Consider the following 21553-nt stretch of genomic DNA (forward strand, 5'->3'; position numbering starts at 1 on the left):
GCTGGGAACCGGCAGCGCTGGGAACAGAGCAATCCCTGCCGAGCCCCCGGAGCAATCCCTGCCGAGCCCCCGGAGCAATCCCTGCCGAGCCCCCGGAGCAATCCCTGCCGAGCCCCCGGAGCAATCCCTGCCGAGCCCGGCTCCCCCTGCCCCTCTGCCCCAGCCCCAGGGCAGCAGCACATCCCGGGCACACGGAGCTGAGGCTGATGCTGCCGCTGGAGCAGCGTGGTGGCAGCCGGACCCTGACACCTGGCCGGGCAGGCAGTGAGATTTTGGGATACAGGAGCCACGTGCCCCTTCAGTGACTTTTTGGTCAGGGCTTTGTGCAGCTCAAAACGCTCAGCTGGAGGGGAGGGGAGGATGCATCCATCAGTGTTTGCCATTCCCTGGGATACCCCTGTGGGTGTCCTGCTGCTCGGGGGACACCTGGGGGGCCCCTCCAGCAGCCCTGCCTGCCCTGGGCTCGCAGACAGGCCTGCAGGGCAAGGTGCAGCAATGCCACCACCTCACCCAGTGCCAGCAGCATGGCAGAGGTGGCCAAAGCCTTCACTCCACAGCTGGACCACAGCTGTATCCCATCCTCTGCATCCTCTGGGATGTCCCTGTGGGGGCTGGAGAGCCCTGGCCAGGAGGGGAGGCTGCCACAGAGGGTGTGAACACCTGCTCTGGGTGTGCTGTTGGTGTCCCTGGGGCTCCCATCCGCCCATCTCCAGCCTTGTGAGCGACCCTTTCCTCATGAGCAGATCCCCAGATCATTATTGTGCCCTCTCTCAGAGCCTGTGGCATCACTCCCAGCCTGGATTTGGGGCTGTGGGTGCATGTGGAGCTTCCACTCCCCCAAACCATCCCCCTGTGCTGTTCTCTGGGGCTTTAAGGAGATTTTTTTGTAGGGAAAGGAGCCCAGCACAGGTGGGAGAAGTTTTTTTTCACCCCTGTACAAAAGCATTTCAGTTGTGGGGTCCCTGAGTAGCTTTCAGACCCCTCTGTAACAAGCTGCTTGCAGAGTTGTGCTCAGCTTTAACCCCAGCTTTTATCTTGGAGGTCTTTTCCAACTTGGATGATTTTAGGAGAAAGCACAGCCCCGGGAGGGGCTGCCCAGGCTCCACACACCCTCCCCTCTGCTGAGACACTTCCCTGGTGGCTGCCCCCACCCCTTCCCGGGCATTTTGGATATTTCACCTCCCTGCAGCCTCCAGAGGGGCTGAGGCCCCTAAAGCCCAGAAAACCCCGGGTGATGCTCCCAGCCCAGCCCAGCTCCCCATCCTCCACCATGGCATTTCTTTGGTTCACCCTTCATCCATGCCTGAACAGCTACGGGGAGCCAGGGCTTGGGAAAGGCTTTATTTGCTGACACCATTTGTTTCAGCAAAAATAGAGATGCAGATACATCCCTGGAGAAGTGTCTGTGCTGGCAGAGCTCCTCTGGTCTGGCTGAACCACCCAGCCTGCCCCTACCCCAGCCCTGCTTGGGAGCTGGGGCAGAGCAGCACATTTTTAATATGGCCCAGGCCACAGTGGCGGCTCCTAATAGAGCTGTGGTTTAGAGTTAGGCAGTCCTAAGCTGGGTTATTTTTCCCAGAGAGGTTTTTTTTTTTTTTTTCCTTTTGTTTTCCAAGCCTGATTATCCTGTGTGTATTGCTAAGCTGGCAAAGCTTAGCAAAAGTGTGGCAGGAGCTGTCTGAGGGTGTGTTTTAGGATGGAGCAGAGTTTGCTCTGGTTGTAGTGGAAGGTTGAGTGTCCATGAAAAGGTGTTGGCTACAATTAGATAAGAAAGTGATTGCTCTGTGTGTCTGCTCCTTGTTCCCAAGGATCCCTTGGAGGGTGCTGGTGCTGCACTGGGATTCAAAATCCATCCTAAACCTTAAACCTCTCAGATCAGCAGGCAGACTTTCCCTTTTCTTTCTGCTTATTTTTCCTTTTGTTTTCCCCTACAAAATATTCAAGCTGCAATAACATGTGCACATTCATAGGGGGGGATTTGAATCTGGATGAAAATAAAATTCTTGTGCATTGGGAATCCCAGGGCATCTCCTTATCTCCCGACTGCAGGAGGAGGGGATTTACCTGCTGGATAATGTGATATGCAATCAAGTTGCAGCAGCAATTCCTCCTTCTCTCCCCACCCAGCCCAGTTTTTAATGGGTGTGGGGGGGTCACTCCTGCAGGAGGGACAGAGCTTTTCATGCTCTGCTTTTGTCCCTGTCCTTCCTCAGCTCTGTCCAAACTGGTCCAGCTTGGGAATTCGATATTTTCTTTCCCCAATTTTATTTTTTTACAAGCTTTCAAGCTTTCTCACCAAAGCAAGCACCAAACTTCTGCAGGCTTTTAGATTTTTTTTTCCCTTCCTCTATTTTATGAGAACTTGACTTCTTTTTTTTTTTTTTTTTTTTAATACTTTTTTGGCAGCCAGTAAAACTTTGTGCTTTGTAGATTGCCTAAGTTAGGGTCCCTTGGCAGTGGTACAAGACAAGAAGATGTTTATAGCTGATGGTAATTACTTTTCCTGCAGTAGAAATGCTTAGAAGCCCCACTAAACGTTCATGTCTTAATTGCACAGGGTTTATTTGAAGGGGGGAAAAAAAAAAATCCCACAACTTTTTTCACCCTCCTTTCCCTCCCCTCACTCAATATAATTTAAGGAAAGGAAGTTTCTGAAGTATGTGAAAGTTTCTGTGCTGATATAAAATCCTGATTTTTTTTTTTTTCCTACTTTCATTCATTTGCTGGAGAAAGTTTCAAACTTTCAACTCGATCAAAGTTACGAAATCTTGGCCAAAAAAGCAGATTATCTGCTGTTCGCACACGAGGGAAACTTTGAATATGGGGAAAAGAAAACCTGCACACACACAAAGCCCTGCCTGTTTTGGTGTGAGCAAAAGAGGGAAACGGGGATAAAAATCCAACGGGGCTGCTCTCATCTGTTTGGGAATAACAAAAGGTGGATATGGGGAAGAGGAAAAGGTTTGCATGATGCTTTTAGGTGGCTTCCACCTGCCTTCCCTACCCCAGCAAAACCACAGCAAACACTGGCCCAGCTTCCCCAGTGTTGTTATTCCCCGATGCAAATGGGAAGAGTCTGTGGCCGGGATTGGCTGCACGAAGCACATGCAAATCACTCAAATAATAAAAAATTATCTCGTTTTTTTAACCTTTTTTTTTTTTTTTGCCCCCACAACTAGCGTGGAAACAGTTAAAATTCCCATGGAAAGGGTGGAAAAAGCTGAGGGGGCGTCCATCTGAATTTGAATAGATATCCCCTCTTCTCCCACCTGGGTGTCCTTGGCGTTTTTTAAGGAGGGGATGAGCAGCCCGGTGTGAAGTTGAGCATTCCCACCTTTTCTTGCAGCTGTCCCCGAAGGAGAAAGTGGCCCCGGGTGTGGTGGCAGTCATCACTTCAAGGGTAAATGACAAATTTCTTGGCTTGGGGGAGGATGGAGCTGGGAGGGTTGGGGACAACACTTTGGAGCAAGGCAGATCTTGGGTGGCTTTTGAGGGCTGTGAGCGCCTGCATGTGACAGAAAAGAGGATAAATAAAGTGTAGATAGAGGCAGTGGGGAAAACAAGTTGAGTTTGAGCCTCTTGAAGGACAGGGAAAGGATTTGGGAGAAAGCTGGAGGGATCCCCATCCCTGCAGGTGTGGGAGGATGGTGACACAGCCAGACCATCACAGCAGGTTTGGGAAGCCTGGGCAGGGCTGGGGAGCTCCCAGTGCTGAATCCACCCCTTCATCCCATGGCTGAGCAGGGATGAGAAGGGTGAAAACCCCACAGCAAAGTGGGGAGGGGGCACAGGAGTGAGGGGGGGCTGCAAAGAGCAACAGGAGGGAAAGTGCATCCTCAGAGCTGATGAATATTCTAGTGCCTGGATGTTGAGGAATCAGAAATTTGAAAGTCTGATGGTTTATTATAATTACACACATTCATTTGTGCTGTTTAGTGGAAGCCACATGTGCCTGTTGCCTGGGACTGTGACCTGTTATTAAAATCAGTTGTTCCTCCTTTTCCAGAGATCAAGATGAGCGGGGATGCTGCAGATTCCACAGACACCCGGCACGAACCTGACCAGGTGGAGCCAGGTAAGGAGGGTCTGGGGTGGCAGGAGAGGGAGAGAAAAGGAAAAAAAAAAAAAAATAAAGAGGGGGAATGTGGGTGCTGGAAGTTTCTCCCGTGCTTTTTCTCGGCTCTTGCAGCCTGGGAGTTGATCAGGAATGTGCTCTGGGCTAGGATTGCGTTGGTATCTTGATCAGATCCCTCCTGTGTGACAGCAGCGAATCCCTGAGTGCCTCCCTAATGTGCCTCCCTAATGTCCTCGGCGGGTTTGACATGGAAATTTGGAAATTGGCTCCCGCCTCTGCCACGGCAAGAACGGCTTGGGAGCAGCCCTGGTGCACCCAGCCTGGATTTGCACAGCCAGGGGCTGCTCCTTAGGGAAAACAGCCTTTTCTGGGCTCTGTGTGTGTGTGCAAAAACGGGAGGGAACAATCCAACCCAGAGAGGAGTGGTTGGTTTCTCACCTCACACCTGATGCTGCTCCAGCATCTCCAAGGAGCCCCCACATTCCTTGGCAAGCTGAGGCTCAGGGTGACCCTTTGAAGATGGCAGGGATGCTGTGAGCACTGATTTCTGCCAGGTTTGCCCACCACGAGGTGTAACAGGCACCTGAAAAATCAGGTTTGTGTTTTCGGGCTGCCTGGAGTGAGATTTGAATATAAGGCCTGAGCCCTGTAATTTCCCAAAGGGTCACAGTCACATCCCTTTTTAGGCAAATGAGCAGCAATGAGAAATCATTTTAGCACCCACTAGGTACAGCAAATGAAGATTATTAGAAGTTGTGCTATACCTTAGAAATCAACACCTTTCGAAACAAAAGCTGGTGGAGAAAATGTAGAAGAATCAAAAATTCTCTGGGTAATGAAGAGCCCTAAGCTTGGGCCATGGGGATGTGTAAGAGCAGGTGAAAACTTTGCATGGAATGATTTTTCTCCTATAAAGTTTGAGATAATTTAGGAAAAAAAATAGATTTTTTGGTTTTAAAGGGATTAACCCCACCCCCTGATTTGTGCTCTGGGCTGTTAAACTGGGTTATTTGACACAATCTAAAATAGAAATCCAATCTGGTTCTGTTCACATCCATGAACTCTGATTGACTTTGGCCAGCTCCTGCTCAGGGCTCTCAAATCACCCCAAACTGGGATTTGGGATAATAAAGGAACAACAAACACATCCCCAACTCCCCAAGCTCCTCCAAAAAACGCTGGGAGCTGTTACGGGGCCTTACATTGGGAACTGGAACCCCGAAATATTTGCTGCTCATTGGTGGGTGGCAGGATTAATCAAGATGAAGGAAAATGAGGATTTAATTGGGGTATTGGCTGTTATTAAATGTAGAGGGAGGCTCTGGCTGCTGCTGCTGTTGGAGTCAGAAGTGTTAAACCAGAAGCTGGCAGCACATTTGGTTGGATAAAATATGGATTTTTTTTCAGCTTAAGCATCCCAGACAGCCATTAGCGTGAGCTGCAGCGCCTCTTTCTAGTGGTAATTGAGAAAAGAAAGCAGAGCAGCGAAGTCAATTTGTTTGAAAATAACAAAAAAATGTTCTCGGCAGCAGCGCTCTCGGAGCCTTCAAATCAAGCAGGGAAATCAGGACGAGTAAATCTCCTTCATTTGCAAAGAGTGGCACAAAGAACCTGTTTAAATCGCTTTATTTTTTTTTTTTTTCACCCAGTAATTTTTTTTTTTTTTGTCTGTTCGGGTTCTTCTGGGAAAGGAGGGTTGGGAGATTCAGGCTGACACTTTATAGGACCCTGGGGGTGGCATCACCTCCTCCCTCACCTGTCCCAGGTGGAGCTCCGGGGACTTCACCCAAATATTCCCCTCGTTGTTCCCTCGCTCCTCGCAGCCCTTTCTGTTTATAAACAACAAAGGGAAGTTTTGCTGCTCCTTTGCACTCATTGTTAGAGGAATATTTACTGCAGCTCCTAATAGCGGCGTGTTTTGGTTACCTGCTTCATGTGGGAAAAGGCTCCGTGTGTTTGCTGATGAGTCATTAATTGAATTTCCCATTTCCTACTGAATTAGGGCAATCCGCAGGAAGCTCCTTCCCCCCCAAAGGAGAGGTCTCTTTACCAAATTAACAATATTAGACCCAGAAATCCACCTAGGTGAAGGTATCATCACCAAAAGATGTGGGCTGGCTCCAAGAACTTAAAAAAAAAAAAAAGGAATTAAGAATCAAAATTCTTTTGTAAACCAAGCCCTTGATCTAAAATTGATGCCTAAAGATCTGATGGGAAGTGTCAGTAGCAGCAGAATAATTTCATCCTTTCATATCCCCGCCAATTCCAGGCTTAGAAGGGGGGGAAAAAAAAAAAAAAAAGGTAATTTGGGGCATTGTTTTACTTTGAAAGTGTTTGAAACAATAGTGGGGGGTTTTCTTTTTGGAGAAAATTGTTAAAATCGTTCGCCTTCTGTAGGAGGTTTGGAGAGCTCAGTGCTTTTTTTTTTTTTTTTCCTTTTTTTCTTATCCTTTCATTCACACCAATTTCATAGAAAATCTTTCAAAGCTTTAAAAAAAAAAACAAAAAACATATATATTCTCCAGAAACTTGTGGGTTCTGGATCCCAAATCTACCATTTACAGCGAAATGACTCCATTTTACAAATTATTATTTAAAAATATATAATTTCTAAGGGTTCTCACTGCCCAGCCCTGCGGATATTAACCCTTCCTTTCCTTCAGCTCTGAATTTTTTAATCCTGTACCCAATGGAGAGCAGGCAGGAGGGGCGTTTTACCTTCCCCATCACCCCGGGGATGCTGATCACGGATCATCCCTCTGTTTTTTGGGTCCTTTTCCCCTTTCCCCGCGCTGTTCCAAGCCTTGGCAGCAGGGCTGGGCTCCCAGGCAGCCTCCATGGGGGGTAATGAAGAGTTTTCTGCTTGGCTCGGAGCTCTTTTCATCTCTTTCAAACTGATGAAAGCCACGCCAGCCAGCTCCGCGCTGATTTTTTTGATGGGAACTGTGGGGGCTTGGCAGTGCCGAGTGTCGCCCCTGGTCCTGCAGCCCCGGGGGCAGAGATCTCCCCCTTCTTGTGGTTTATCTAAGCCCTCGGTATCTGATGCAACAGAACGCTGAGGTGGGACTTGCCCCTGTCTGTCTGTTTGTTTGTGTCAGACACTTGTTCCCCGCTTATCTCCTCCATCAAAACAGGTTACACCAAGCAGAGCTACTTCCCTTTGATTTCATCTGTTGAGGCTATGGGGGGGAAGCCAAAGCTTTTAGAAAAAAGGGAGATAGGGAAGAGCTTCAAACACAACCACGGGGAACCGAATAGCTGCAGGCACCCCGAGCATCTTCCCTCCCCACCCTGAACCCGGGGAGCTGAGCCCTGCCAGCAGCCCGGGGTGGGGAGTGCTGGGCACCCCAAATCTGGGGGGATCTGGGGTGCCCTGTGGGTTTAGGGTGGCTCCTGGGGTGGGGGGGATTGGTTGTGCCGAGGGAAATTCAGGTTGGATGTTAGGAAGAGGTTTTTTGCTGAAAGAGTGATAAAGTGCTGGAATTGTCTGCCTGGGGAGGTGGTGGAGTCACCATTGCTGGATGTGTTTATAAAAGGATTGGATGTGGCACTGGTGCCATGGGTTAGTTGGGGTGTTGGGGCATGGTTGGATTGGATGGGTTTGGAAGTCTCTTCCAGTCTGGTGATCCTGTAATCCTGTGATTGTGAGATGCTTTGATTCTGTGACCCTGTGATTCTGTGATCCTGGGATTCTGTGACTTTGTGTTTCTGTAATCCTGTGACCCATTGATTCTTTGATCCTGTGATTGATTCTATGGTCCTGTGATTCTGTGGTCCTGTAATTCTGTGACCCTGAGTTTCTGGCTGGGCTGGTGGAGCTCTGAGCCCCTGGTGTCCATGGGAGCAGGGTTATCTCAGTGACTTTTCTCAGTGCTTTAGGATCACAGAATGTGCTGAGCTGGGAGGGACCCACAGGATCATCCAGTGCAGCTCCTGGCCCTGCTCAGACACCCCAAAATCCCTGGGAATGGTGTCCGAGTGTCCCTGGAGCTCTGGCAGCCTTGGAGCTGTTCCCATTCCCTGGGGAGCCTGGGCAGTGCCAGCACCCTCTGAGGGAAGAACTTCCCCTGAGCTCCATCCCAAATTCCCCTGACCCTGCTCCAGCCATTCCCTGGGTCCCAGAGATTGGAGAATCCTGTGGATTCTGCCCTTAGTCCCCTGCAGAGAGCACTCACTCAGGTTTCTTCCCTCTGGGAGCAAGAAACCCCATTCCCTTTAAACCTGGAGAAAATCCAGCACTGTGACACACCTGGAGACCCTGCTGTGACACCCATCCCTGTGGATGCCACCCTCCCCCTTCATCCCCACCTCAGCAGAGCCACAGGACACCTGGGGTGCCCTGGCAGTGCAGCACAGGGCAGCTCTGAAACTGGACACCAGCCTTCCCCCCCAGCCAAATCCCCTCCCTGTGCCAGTGATTTTTGCATCAAATCTGTGTCAGGGCAGATGGAAAATCAGAGACTTGGCCTCAGTCTGCCTCTGCCACAGACTGAATGAAGCCCTGAGCTCCCAGGTGAGGATCCTGCTCTGTTCTTGTGCAGGTGTGAGCTGTGTGCAGGTGCTGCTGTGCCAGGGAAGGGCAGGACAGAGCCCTGAGCTCTGCTGGGCAATGGAAGGGCAGGACAGAGCCCTGAGCTCTGCTGGGCAATGGAAGGGCAGAGCCCTGAGCTCTGCTGGGCAATGGAAGGGCAGGACAGAGCCCTGAGCTCTGCTGGGCAATGGAAGGGCAGGACAGAGCCCTGAGCTCTGCTGGGCAATGGAAGGACAGAGCCCTGAGCTCTGCTGGGCAATGGAAGGACAGAGCCCTGAGCTCTGCTGGGCAATGGAAGGACAGAGCCCTGAGCTCTGCTGGGCAATGGAAGGGCAGGACAGAGCCCTGAGCTCTGCTGGGCAATGGAAGGACAGGACAGAGCCCTGAGCTCTGCTGGGCAATGGAAGGACAGGACAGAGCCCTGAGCTCTGCTGGGCAATGGAAGGACAGGACAGAGCCCTGAGCTCTGCTGGGCTCAGGAAGGACAGAGCCCTGAGCTCTGCTGGGCAATGGAAGGGCAGGACAGAGCCCTGAGCTCTGCTGGGCAATGGAAGGGAAGAGCCCTGAGCTCTGCTGGGCAATGGAAGGACAGGACAGAGCCCTGAGCTCTGCTGGGCAATGGAAGGGCAGGACAGAGCCCTGAGCTCTGCTGGGCAATGGAAGGGCAGGACAGAGCCCTGAGCTCTGCTGGGCAATGGAAGGACAGAGCCCTGAGCTCTGCTGGGCAATGGAAGGACAGAGCCCTGAGCTCTGCTGGGCAATGGAGGGACAGGACAGAGCCCTGAGCTCTGCTGGGCAATGGAAGGAGGCTCTTTGTGCCATTCCCAGGGCAGAGTCTCCTGGGATGGTGATGGATCATGCTGGGATAAGCTTTGCATGTTCTGGCCTCTGTGTCAGCCCCTAACTCAGGTGAAAGCATCCAGAACAGGAAAGGGATGGCAGATTGGGCTGCAGCCTGTGCTGCCTCCCAGATTTTTGTATTTTTTTCCTTCTTTTTTTCTGGGAACTTTTTATTTTTTTTTCCTTGTGTTGTTCCCTGCTCATCTCGGGCTGGAAGCAGCTTGCCAGGCCAAAGTCTTTTGAGGAAACTTGGCCTCTCCTGGCCCCACACTGAGCTCAGTCCTGGGCTACGCCTTTGCTCCCTGGTGAAACTTTCCTCAAAGCCTCCAGGATTTCTCTGCTCTCTTCCCCCTGCAGCCATGCACAGCCCCAGGACAAGTCCTGGTAAATGAAAGCTGCAGCAGTTGGGCTGGAAACAGCTGGTTGCTATGGCAATTGGGGCTGCTCAGGATTTGCATAAGGCTGATGATTTTCATAGCACAGCCACATTTAAGGCAAGCAGGAGAAATTTCCATATTCCCAGCTCCGAGTCAGTTGGGGCGTGGGGGAGGCCAGGAGGGGGATATTTGAAATTCAAATGAAGGTGATTAGGGTTTGAGGTTGGGTTATTTTATTTTTTTTTTTTTTTTTCTTAAACATCCCATTATGGAAGAGGATAAAAAAGGATGGGGAGGGGAAAGGGGAACAAAAGGCTGGTTTGACTTGAATTAGAGGGGCAAAGGAAGAGCTGGTCTGATCTGCCTCTTGCCTCTGGTCTAGGAGAAGAGACTTGCCCTCTCCCAGCACCTGCAGGTGAAATGTTTTCCGTGGGAACAACTGCTGCCCTCGGGTTTCCTTCTGGAAGGTGCCCAGGTCTCCCACACTCTCTGTCCTGCTCTCCCCTTGCCCTGCCCTGCACTGAGGGGCTGCACAGGGACCCAGCCATGGCTTCTCTGAGGGAAGGTATTTCTATAACCCAGGGGTTCCCAGCCAAATGGAGTGTTCAGTGAAAGCTTCCCCTGGAGTCTGGAGCTGTCTGAGTCAGCACAAGATTCACTTTTGCTCACCAGCCTTGGCTTTCCCTTGGAGATGCTCCATGGAGATGCTCTGGGGGGTTTTGTGCCTTCAGATTAAAGCTGCAGCCTTACCTGGCTGCCTCAAGAACTCCCCAAGCTGCTCACACTTTAAAAAGCACTTTTCAAGTGCCTTGGCAGCAGCAAGCATCCCAGCAGGGATGGAAATCCAGGGAATTGAGTGGTGCCAGCTCAGCTGTAGCTCCTGCTGCCCCCAGTGCAGGAGGGAATCAGGGGTGGGCACTCCATGGGGAAAAGGTGACTTGAGTGAGCTGCCAGCATTCATGGATCCTGCTGCCCCTGGAACAGCAGCATGAGGGGTATGCTTTGGTTTTTTGCCTGAATTTCCAAAGTCAGTGGGAATCCTGAGGTGTATTTCATGCTGAATGTCTTGTTTTGCTTATTCCTCCAGTGCAGGTGAGCATTTGGCTTCACTTACAGCTTGTGAGGCAAGTTCTGGTTGTAGCTGCAGTAATTGCCACTCTCTTCTCTAGCAGCACTTGGGCAATCTCTGAACTTCACACCTTGTTCGAGGTGATAGATCTGAGCAGTGAGTTTGTCAGAAATGCCCCTTGAAAGGGGCACCAGGCCAATCTCCTGTGGCACTGTGCTTCATCAGATGGAGTGCTGGGATCCCCAGGATAGCTGAGATTAATCTTAACTTGAGGTACTCGATCCTCTGAGGCTGCAGCCTGACCTGCTCACCCCAGGCAGTCCCTGATGGGAGCAGGGATCTCCAGAGGCTGATTCATCCCTGTGCCATCTGTCTGGGTGAGGAATTGCCCTCTGGAAGCTCCTGCTTCCTCTGCATGGCTGCAAAGGGAGCCTGCAGCAATTGGCTCTCAGTGAGGCACCCAAAATTCCCAAGATCTCAGCCCAGGCACCGAGCCCCCTGCCTGGCACTGCTCCCCCAGCACCCTTCAGCTGTTCCCCACTTCCCTCCCAAATGTGCAGCAGTAAAACTGATTCCCTGTGGGAATTCCCCAGCACCTGCTCGAGGCTGGGATCAGCTCCTCATCCCCCTGTCCCTGCAGAGCTGAGCTCACACTGGAGCACTGGGAAGAGGGATGAGCTCTTCTGCTGTGGCCAGGTCACAATGTCCCTCCCTGCAGGTGAAGATGAAGGCCACCCTGATTTTATTTCCCCCCATTAGGGTGTTTTTACCCTGCAGGGCTGGACTGGCTCTGCAGCTCTGCTGCTGCTGAATCCCCTGTGTTTTCCAGGGGGGAACTGCCCAGAACTGCTGCTCTGCTCCCATCCCCAGAGAAACCTCCCCAGGCAAACTCGCACCAGATCTGATGCCAGGGCTATGCAAAACAGCTGCCAGGTGAACCAAGGAGAGCTGCACAACCCTGGGCTGAGCTTATCACTGCTTCTCCAAACGCCCAGGAACTGCAGGGTGAAGCCTTGCTGATGGGTTGGGAATTGGAAGGCTCCAAGCTGCCTTTCCCCTTTGAAATCCCCAGGGCTTCCCCAGCCTCGTGGAATTTCAGCAAAGGGAGGACTGATCCAGCAGATTCTGGAGGTTCTGGATCCCATTGTGTCTGGCTCGTGCAGCAAAAATCAAGTTGTTGGCTGGGCTGAAGCTCCATTAACATGAGTGGAGTTCTGGCAGTTTGCAGCAGGAGAGAGAATCTGCTGCCACTTACACTTTTCTTTCTTTTTATCTCCTGGAGCTAGAAAAGATTAAATCTTAAGTGCAGATTGTTTGAACAGCTCATTCCTTTAAGGAGAGAAATGACTACTGCAGTGAGTCCTGATGTTGACAGAAACTGGGAGGAAACTGAGGCTATTTTTATAAAGCATTTGTAGGAAAGTTACAGTTCAACTGAAAGAGGAGAGTTGTTATCCCTATCACACCCAAACCTTGGCTTGCAGCAGCAATCACTTGAATTTTACATTTACTACAAGAGAAAAAAAAAAAAAAGGAGGGGGCCAGATTTGTTTGCAAATAAATCTGTGCCCAAACACTGGTTGGTCCTGCAGAGATTTGTGTAACCTGCTCCCATTTACATAACCACTGGGAGCAGAAATCACCCCTCCCAGTTTTAAATCTCTCCCTCTTGGACATCTAAGGCTGAACTGGTTGCCCCTGGGTCCCTTGGGAGTCAGTCAGGAGGAATAGTCATCTCCAGAGGGCCATTCATCCCGGGAGATGGGTGGTGAGATAGGGGCAGGAATGGCCTCTGGAGGTGCCTGCTGCTCTTTTTGTCTGCCCAGGCAGCCTGGAGCAGCTCCCCACACTCAGACACCCCCTCAGTGCCATATTTGCACAGAATTCCTGGCTGGAAAAAATCCCAAAGTCGATTTGAGGATGCTGTGAGTGACTTTTGTCTGAAAGGAAGGGACAAGGGAAAGGAAGCTGGAAGGAGGGAAAGGCAGAGCTGGAGGACGTGGGGCTGAGCAGGGAATTCTGTTCCAGCTGCTCCTCTTGGGTTCCAAGTTTTGGGGTGAATGGTGGTGACTCAGCCATCATCACTGGGACCCAGGGATTCCCTGCAGCTCTTTGCATCTTGCCTCATCACCAGACTGCTCACCCCAATGGGAGTAAAACTCCTGTCTCCAAGAAACCAGGAGATTACCTTTTCCTTCCTGTTCTATTTTAGCAGCTGGGAACTTTTATTTCCTCCTTCCCTCCTGGCTTTGCTTCCCTTCAGCTGCTGCCTCCAGATCACATCAAACACCCCCCCACGTGCCTGGGGGGGTTTCAAAGGCAGAAATTGCAGGCCTTGAAGATGCTCCCCTCCTGCTCAGGTGTGTGGATGCTGATTGTGATCATCCATTAACACTATCAGCATTCCCATCGCTGGATGTGCCCTCCTTGGCTTTTGGGGCTGGAACAGGAGCTGGAATGCAATGAATGAACCCCATTCCTGGGGAGGGAGCAGCTGGAGAGAGCTGGACAGGGAGCAGAGAGGGTTGGAGCCAGGGAATTACAGAGGAAAAAGAGATAAAGGAGTGAGATTGGGGAGGGAAAAAGCTGGGAGACAGCAGGCTGGGAGGAAGGAAGGAAGAGCAGGGCAGAAATGCAGCCAGGCTGGGGGAGAGGGCTCAGAGGAGATGGAGCAGACCTTAAATTTGGGGAGAAGCTCAAAGTTGGTTGGGATGCAGAGAGTGAGGAGATGGAAATCTCAAATTTTGGGGGAAGCTCAGAGCTAGTTGGGGTGTGGATGGTGAGGAGATGGAGGAGATTTTAGAATTGGGGAGGCACCTCAGAGCTGGTTGAAATGCAGAGAGTGAGGAGATAGAGATGTCAAACTGAGGGGGCAGCAGCTCATTCTGCCATGGCCCAGTCTCACAGCTCTGTTTCCACAGTCAGTGCTTTTTAAATGTCACAGATTAAATCTCCAGGGCTGTTTCTAGACAGCAGAGAGAAGCCACAAAGCTCTGTTATCCCTGACTCTCCAATGTTTTGCCATCTGTGGATAATTGTACCAAGCACACTCCCCCTCAGGATCCACGCTGATTCACCTGGGAATGCTCTGTGCCTGGAAAAAATACATGCTGGGATGGCTGGATTTGCCCTCCTTGCCTGCACAGCCTCTCCCAAGCACTTTGCAGCTCTTTGCAGCAGCCCTGAACTGCTGGAAAACACGATGTGTTGGAGCTTGATCAGATCACAGGGCTCTGCTTCATGGGGAACGTTATCCTGGAAAAAACAGCAGGAGCAGGAGGCCTGGGGGTTTGTGCTGGTGGGATGTGAACAGTTGCAGGCTCTTTGGCTGGACTGGCAGGGAATGGCCTGGGGGATGTGCTGCAAAGGGAAGGGGTGTCTTGGGGTTGCCTCTGCAGCTCCAGAGCTTCGTGGAATCCCTCAGAGCATTGAGATCTGTGGAGAGCACAACCTTTGCTCTGTGATGTTCTTGATGAATTTGGCAGGTGTGATGGAGGGGGGGGGTTGGTGTTTATCATCAAAGGGGAATGAGTGAGGGCCTGTGCAGTACCTTCAGGCTGGAACCTGTCTGATTTTCCCCCTGTGCCTGCCAATCTCTTCTGGAATCAAGGAGACGCCTCTGGAGCACAACCCCACGGCACCCTGTGTTCCTGCAGCTGGAATTACCCTCTGCAGCTCCTGAGCCTGGCCACCTGCTTGCTGCCCTTCCCCACAGCCAGCCCTGCACTTCCCTGCACATTGGTGATGTCCTGCAACTCACCTCTGCTGGAATCTCCCTGGTGCTCAGTGAGACTTCCCCCAGCCTTGGCCAGGAACATTTTCATTATCCCTCAGCAAAGGCTGGCACCACCTAAATGCTGCAGAAGCTTTCACCCTTCCATTTCTGCACCTTCCTCCTCCTCTCCTTGCTCTCCCAGGGCCAATTTTTTGGTTATGTGTAAAGCTCCCAGCAGTGCTGTCATTAATACTGAGATGTTTTTCTCTTTGTTTTGTTGTAGGGAATGAACAGAATGGGCTGGACTTTAACAGGCAGGTAAGATCCTCCCTGGCTTCCCAGGGATTCTCCTCCTTTCTGGAATGGCTGTTTTTTACTTGCTCATCATCCTGCAGCTGTGAAGAGATAAAAACTGTTAGGTCACAAGCTGCCATTAAACAGACCACAGAACTTCTTCCCAGTTCCCTTGTGGGATAAAATGACAGATTACACCTCTGGTTTCCCTCTCCCTACTTCATAGAAGCTCAGCTAATTATAGAGTTCCTTTAAATGACCCTTTGCTGGGGGGTTTTCTGGCTTGTACAATTTTTTTATATCATAATTTAGAAACAAAAAGCAGCTCAGTTGTGGTGGCAAGGGTACAACTCTCTCCCCAAAGCCCCAGAGCTGTGACACTGGCACTGGCAGCATCGTGGTGTGCAGGGCTGACTCAGGAGTGGGAGCCAGCACTAAAAATGAAGTGGTTTGAGGTTTTAGGGTGCACAGGTCAAAGTCCTGTCTGCAAGGCAGCAGGGAAAGGAAAAAGATAAATCTCTGGGGGAAGCAAACCCCAACTGGAAAGGAGCAGCTGGGGGGGGGCATGTCCCTGCTGTGTGTGCTCTGCTCCCCCTGCTTTGTCCAGCTGAAAACATTCCCTGGCTCACTGGGTGCCTGAGTGCCTCCAAAAATCCCTGAGTGCCACATCAGGAGGTGACAGCCCTCTGCAGCCCTTGGGTGGGTGCAGCCACGGGAGCCCTGCTGGCAGGGGGGGAGGCACAGGGTGCCCAGAGCAGCTGTGGATGCACAGCTGGATCCACCCCTGGATGCCTGGCAGTGCCCAAAGCCAGGCTGGACACTGGGATGATGGGAGGTGTCCCTGGATATGGCAGGGATGGAACTGGATGAGCTTTAAAGCTCCTTCCAGCCCAAACCACTCTGAGATTTTAGGAAAATGCTGTCTGAGCCCCGAGCTGGTGCCTGCTGTGGCCAGCAGGGAAGGCAAAGAGGAGTGTGGAGAGCCAAGCTGGGATGGCAGCTGCAGCCAGGAAAGCAGCAGGGGCTGCAACTCCCTGCACAGACTCAGGCTGCTGCTGGCACATTCCAAATGCCCTTCCAAAGTTCATTCCCCAAGCCCAGGGGCTCAGCCCTTCCCAAAGGCTCCTGTGAGCAGCTGCACCTTCTCCACGTGGCTTTCTGTCCCTGCAGCTCCCCGTGGTGACAAATGTCAGCCAGGCTGCTGTTTGTTTGTTTGCTTTGGCTGCTCCAGCCCTGGGTGGGTCTCCTTTCCCTATCAAAGGTGTCCTAACACGCTCAGCCATCTTCCAGGATTTTGGAATCCCCAGCTGCAAACAAAAAGCCCTGTGTCTCCAGCCAGAGCAGGGCTCGCTCCCCACATGCCAGGAGAGGAATCCAATCTGCTCCCCAGGGGTGAGAAAAGGAAATTCCTTGCAGATAGAAGTGAGCACGAGATCATTACCCACTGCAAACTTCTCCAATGGCAACAGCAGAGGTGCTGGGGCTGAACTGTGCTGGGGTTAATTGTGGAGCAATGCTGATTTACACCCACTGCTGATCTGCCCCACCATCCTCTGCATTCCTCTCAGTGCTGCTGGGGCAGCCAGTAGAAATATCCTAAAAAGAAATTTTAGTTTTATGATTTTTTTTTTTTAAGCATTTCCACTTTTGTTTTCTTCCTTCCACCAAAACAGCAGCTCAAAATCCAATTTATTTATTCCAGCTTGTGTGTGTAACTGAATAACCAACTTAGCTGGGGATTAAGCGAGGTTTAAAAAGCAAAAAGATTGTTTTAATTTTATTTAGTTTTATTTATTGTTTTGTTTTATTTCTAATCTGCTCTGATGCCTCAGAGCTCACCAGAGGGGTTTGCAGTGATGCCAGGGATGGGGATGGAACAGCCCTGAGTGGACACAGGTCTGTGCCAGTGGCTCTTTGTCTCCCTCTCTTGGCCCTCCCAAGGCCAAGAGATTTTTTAAAATCATTATTATTTAAAATAATAATTACTATTTGAAAGTATTGTTATTTAAAATAATAATTATTATTTTAAATTATTCTCTTAAATGAGCAGGAGCCTGAACACACACGGGCTCCACACTCACATTGAGGGTTGACCTCAGCTGTTGGTGAATTCATCCTCAATTCAGCAAATAGATTCCAAATGACAGAGAAAAAAGGAAGAGAGGAGAGCTGGAAATATCAAAGTGTTTTCATGTAAAATCAGGTGCTGTGCTCTTTCATTAGGGGTGGAGGTTGGTGGGTTTTTTAATTTGGTTTGGGGTTTGAGGTTGGCTTTGGGTGGTTTTTTCCTTCCCCCCCTTTTTCGTTAGCTTGCAATTCAAGTTTTCAAACCGAAGCCAGGGCACGATGGTTTGAAACCCAACTCCAAACCGACTGCAGGAGCTCTCTTTGCCTTTATTTGGAGCGCTGGGCTCTAATCACTTTGAAGATCATAAATCTCACCTGGCTGAAGCCTCTCCCCCAGCCTTTGTGGATGGCCCAAATTTCAGCTCTGCTTCCCTGGCTGCCTCCCTGCTGCGCTGCAGGCGGGATGGGAAGGGTGGAGTGACCTGGTTAGACCCCATCCCAACTCCCTGCTGGGGCTGCTCTCACCCTGCAAGCGCCGAGGGAGGGAAACTCCTGCGGAGTTTGAGGTTTTCTAGCAGTTTGTGGGTCAGCCCTGCGCTTTATGAGAAAGCTGCCTCTGATCCCTCGGCCTATTTGGCAAAGGTTTCTCCTCTCCCCCCTCCTCTCCCTCCCCTCTTCAAACTCTCCTCCCACCTGGATGCAACAGTAATTTGTATGTGAATGAGAGGGGAAAGGGTGTGGATGGAAAAAGCAGCATCTTCAGCCTTGCCTATCTGGTTTGGCCTTTTTCATTCAGCGAGTCTAATACTGGTTGTTTCCTGTTTATGGCGAGGGAAATGCAAAGGCACAGTAATAAACTTTCACCTTCGGTGCTGGCAGCCTGCTCAGGGCCATCTGATGGGCTGGGATGGTGGCCAGAGCGGGGCAGGGACACATCTGAGTGACTCTGTCCTCTCCTGCCAAAATCCCAGCCCAGTTTGCCTGCAGTGGGAGCAGGGCTGGCAGTGCTGGCATGGCAGATTTTGCTGTGGTGATCCTGCCCAGGTGCTGTGGTCTGCCCAGCTCTGGTTGGGTTTAATTCCCTGCTCAGCCTTTAGGAAATACTGGATTGTTTGTTTGTGTGGCTGCTCTGGAGAGCCAGGTGTCTGGAGCTGAGCCCTGGGATAGTGCTGCCTGCTGGAAAACACACACAGGGATGGAGGGCTGCTGGTTTTGGGAGGTGCCAGGGCCTGTGTGAGTGGTGTGAGGGCTGAGCCCAGATCCTGGTGATGTGCATCTGTCCACATCTGGAGGAGGAGAATGCACAGCTGCTGAAACAGGAGTGCTTTTCCAGCTGGACCTTGCTGGTCCAGGGAGGATGCAGGATCAGCTCTCCTCCTTCCAGAGGAGGGAATGAGAAGGAAAATGTCCCTCCTGCAATGAAGCTGACAGGTTTTTGTGCCAGCAGAGCTGGGCAGGATCTGCCTCTGCTCCTCATCCAAATGTGCCAGGCACTCTTCATTCCAGCAACAGGCTGCCCCTTGCAGGACAGGGCTGTCATTTGTTTATCAGACCTGTCATTATCATCAGTCTGAAGGTGATCTGGCTGGGAGATCTGACAGTGTTTAATACAGGCAGGCACTGAGGTGCCTGAGCAGGGCCCAGCTTCAGTTTTACTGTTGCTCCTTTATTCCAGTTATACTGTTGGTTCTTTGCTGTCCTTGCTTTACACCAATCAGGGGATGTAGTAAGGGCACAAATTTTCAGTAGATTTCCTAGAAAGTCTTTTCAGCTGTTGGAAAATTCCTCCTTTCTACATCCAGCCTCCTGTGTGTTACTGCCCAGCTCTCTCACGAGAGTTCTCTCAGCACCTCCTTGTCTGACTCCTCTCCCTCCTCTGTTCATATCTGACACTCCTTGCCCAAAGAAACTTTAATTTTTGAGGTTTGTGTGGGATTTCCAGCAGTTTCTTTGAGGTTCCAGGGCGAGTTATCTCAGCTGATGTCCTGTAGGCACATGATGTGAGAAATTCAAAGTGGGCAAACTGCACCTGAGCTGTGAAATCCCTGGTGGCTCCTTTTCAGTGCCATTAACAAACACCCTGACCTTGTTTGGTACCTTCCACCCACACGTCTGAGGGCTCTTTGCTAATGGCTTTAGCATCCCTTGGTGCCTCTGGGAGGTGGGGAGGTGTCTTGCAGACACAGCCTGGCTCTTCCCAAAGATGCTGAGCTCTGTGATTGCAGCTGAGCTCAGGGGATGCTTCGTGGGCCAGTTGCCCGTGGACATTGGGGTGGATTGAAAATCCAGGGGCTGCTCCCTGGCAGAGCTGGGTTATGGACTCCCATCCTCTGATTCATCATCTTGTGCTCAACCACAGACAAGTTCTTCCTCCCCTCCATCCTTTTGAAGGTGCAGAGAAGGGCCCAGCTCGCTGGGTAGTTTGTTATTAATATCTGGGATGCAAAACTCCCTGCACATTTAATTTTGCTCCACCAGGGCTTCCCTTCCCCCAGGGATCTCTCTCACAGTTTTTCATTCCTCCCCATGTTCCCACCTCCCCCTAATCTCATGTGCTCCCTGGATGTCATTGCTGTTCCTGCTTGGCTTTTCCCTGTGGGTAGCTCAGGTTTCAGTCTGCCCTCCAGATTTCCATCCCAGTCCTGTTTTGCCCTCCTCTCAAGGGGAGGTTCACATCCTCCTTCCTTCTCCCCTCTGGGGATCAATTCAGATTTCACTCTCTCTTCTCCCCATTGCCCCAGGGGCTCAGCCTAAGCCTTGCATCTGCTTTTCATCTCTTGAGCCTCCCCTGGCTGGAAATCAGGGCTGGCCTGACACTGGATCTAAGCTCAGCTCTGCCCTGGCCTTTCCCTTTTGAAGTCTCCCTGCTCTGTCCTAGGGACAGGCTGATTGCATAAATTTGTTTGTGTGCAGGTTCCTCATTGAAATGCAGCCCTTTGGGAAAGCATCAGAGAAAGCCCTGGCTCCAGGGAAAGTCCTCTGTGTCTAAATCTGGCCCTGCTTTGCTTAGGACAGATATGCAGAGCAACCCCTTCTTCAGGCTGGGTTTGTTCTGGCACCTCGGGTGAGCTTGCTGGGAATGAACTCCCAAACAGGCCAAGGGAACTTGGGAGGGAAAGGGGGATGCAATTAGGAGCAAGGATTTGGCCCTTTTAATTGTTTTTTCTCAAGAGGTGGACCAAAACCACGGAATTAATTTGTTGACAATAACCCAGAGTTGGCTGGATTTTATCTGTTCCTTAACATCCAGCTGGTGCCCAGCCTCCTGCTCTCCTGCTTTTAAAGGGCAAACTTCATTTCTAAGGTGATTCCTACACCTGTTTCCTTGGCAAAACACCTCGTACAGCTGTTTCAGATCTGTCTGAGAGGGAGGGACAGAGACCTGTGCAAATTCCCTTCTCATCCTTCAGGAAACCCTTTCTGTGCTCACAAAGGACCAGCCCCAGTTTCATGGATCTGTCTGAAGGGTCACAAAACTTGTTTTCCACAACAGAAACTCAGCCCAAGGCAGAGCCAGCACCTTTTTGAGGGCTGAGTGGCACGAAGGGCTGGATGTGACTCCCAGGGAGTCACCACTAATGAGGAGAGCACTCGGAGTCCCTGGAGCCCTTTCATCTGCTGAGCTCCAAGGATTCCCCCAAACCTGCACCCCCAGCCAGGGAGGGGCCCTGCACACAGGGGAAGGACATGGGCTGCAAGCCAGGTCTCTAATTTTGGACATCAGAGGGCATTTTCTCCCTCCCCAGGGGTGATGAGGTTTATCCAGCAGGGATAAACTCCTGCCTGCTTCCCCAGCCCTTGGGCTTCATCCCCCCACCCACAATGAAACCCAGTCTGATGCTCCCTCATCTTCCTCACTCTCTCTTGGTTTAATGCAATCCCTGCAGCTGCTCTGTTCCTGTCCCAGTTCCCTGGGGTGTGGCAGCCAGTGCCAAAAGTGCCAGGGAGCAACGGGAGAGACCCCTGGAGCTGGGATGGAGCCAGCCCCAGTCTGATTCCAAGTTAACCCCTCCTAAAAGTGGGATGTGGTGGGATGTACATCCCTACCAAGGGCTACCTGGGCTGTGTGGACTCTCTCCCAGTGGATGACTAATCCAGGGATATCCACACAGTGCCAGGTGTTTGCATTTGTCACTGCCAGAAGGCACAGGGAGTCCTGAACAAACACAGATTCCTCCCCATAGGCAAGGGATGCATGGGAAAAAAAAAAAAAAAAAAAAAAAAAAAAAAAGACATTTTTCATACAGAACAGATTCTCAGCCCAGAAAATCCCAATAAGGCAACTTTGGAGTGGAACAGGAACATGCTTGGGCTCCAGGGGACCTGTGTGAGCTTGCAGGAGGGCAGGGGAGAAGGCATGGAGTGGTGTGTGTGAAATCAGGGTGATAAGGAAAGGGGCAGGGATGCAGCCCAGGGTGGGAGCAGAGCAGATAAGCACGGAGGTGTAGGCAGAGGTGGAGTTCTGGAGAGATTTGGGAGTTGGGCAAGTGAAATGGAGAGAGAGAGGTGCAGGGAGCAATGTGCAACCCACGGGAAGGGGCTGGGGCAGGGGGTGAGGAAGGGGCAGGCAGAGAAATCACAGCCT

At 51.3% G+C, this 21553-nt stretch overlaps 1 protein-coding gene across 2 annotated transcripts in view; it reads left to right on the plus strand.

Moving 5' to 3' along the window:
* Nucleotides 1-21553, plus strand: part of POU2F3 (POU class 2 homeobox 3) — a gene marked incomplete at its 5' end in the record, with an annotated part of 39443 nt that overhangs the window by 757 nt on the left and 17133 nt on the right. Inside the window, 3 exons of one of the 2 annotated variants that reach the window (XM_079326914.1) lie at nucleotides 3347-3400; nucleotides 4007-4075; nucleotides 14891-14925. In XM_079326914.1, the coding sequence (XP_079183040.1) occupies nucleotides 3347-3400; nucleotides 4007-4075; nucleotides 14891-14925 (158 nt within the window). Of the gene's footprint in view, nucleotides 1-3346; nucleotides 3401-4006; nucleotides 4076-10820; nucleotides 10916-14890; nucleotides 14926-21553 lie in introns of those variants that run through there. The other variant, XM_079326915.1, reaches the window with a different exon arrangement.

The sequence above is a fragment of the Erithacus rubecula genome, assembly GCF_903797595.1.
Source record: "Erithacus rubecula genome assembly, chromosome: 25".
Classification (NCBI taxonomy): Eukaryota; Metazoa; Chordata; class Aves; order Passeriformes; family Muscicapidae; genus Erithacus; species Erithacus rubecula.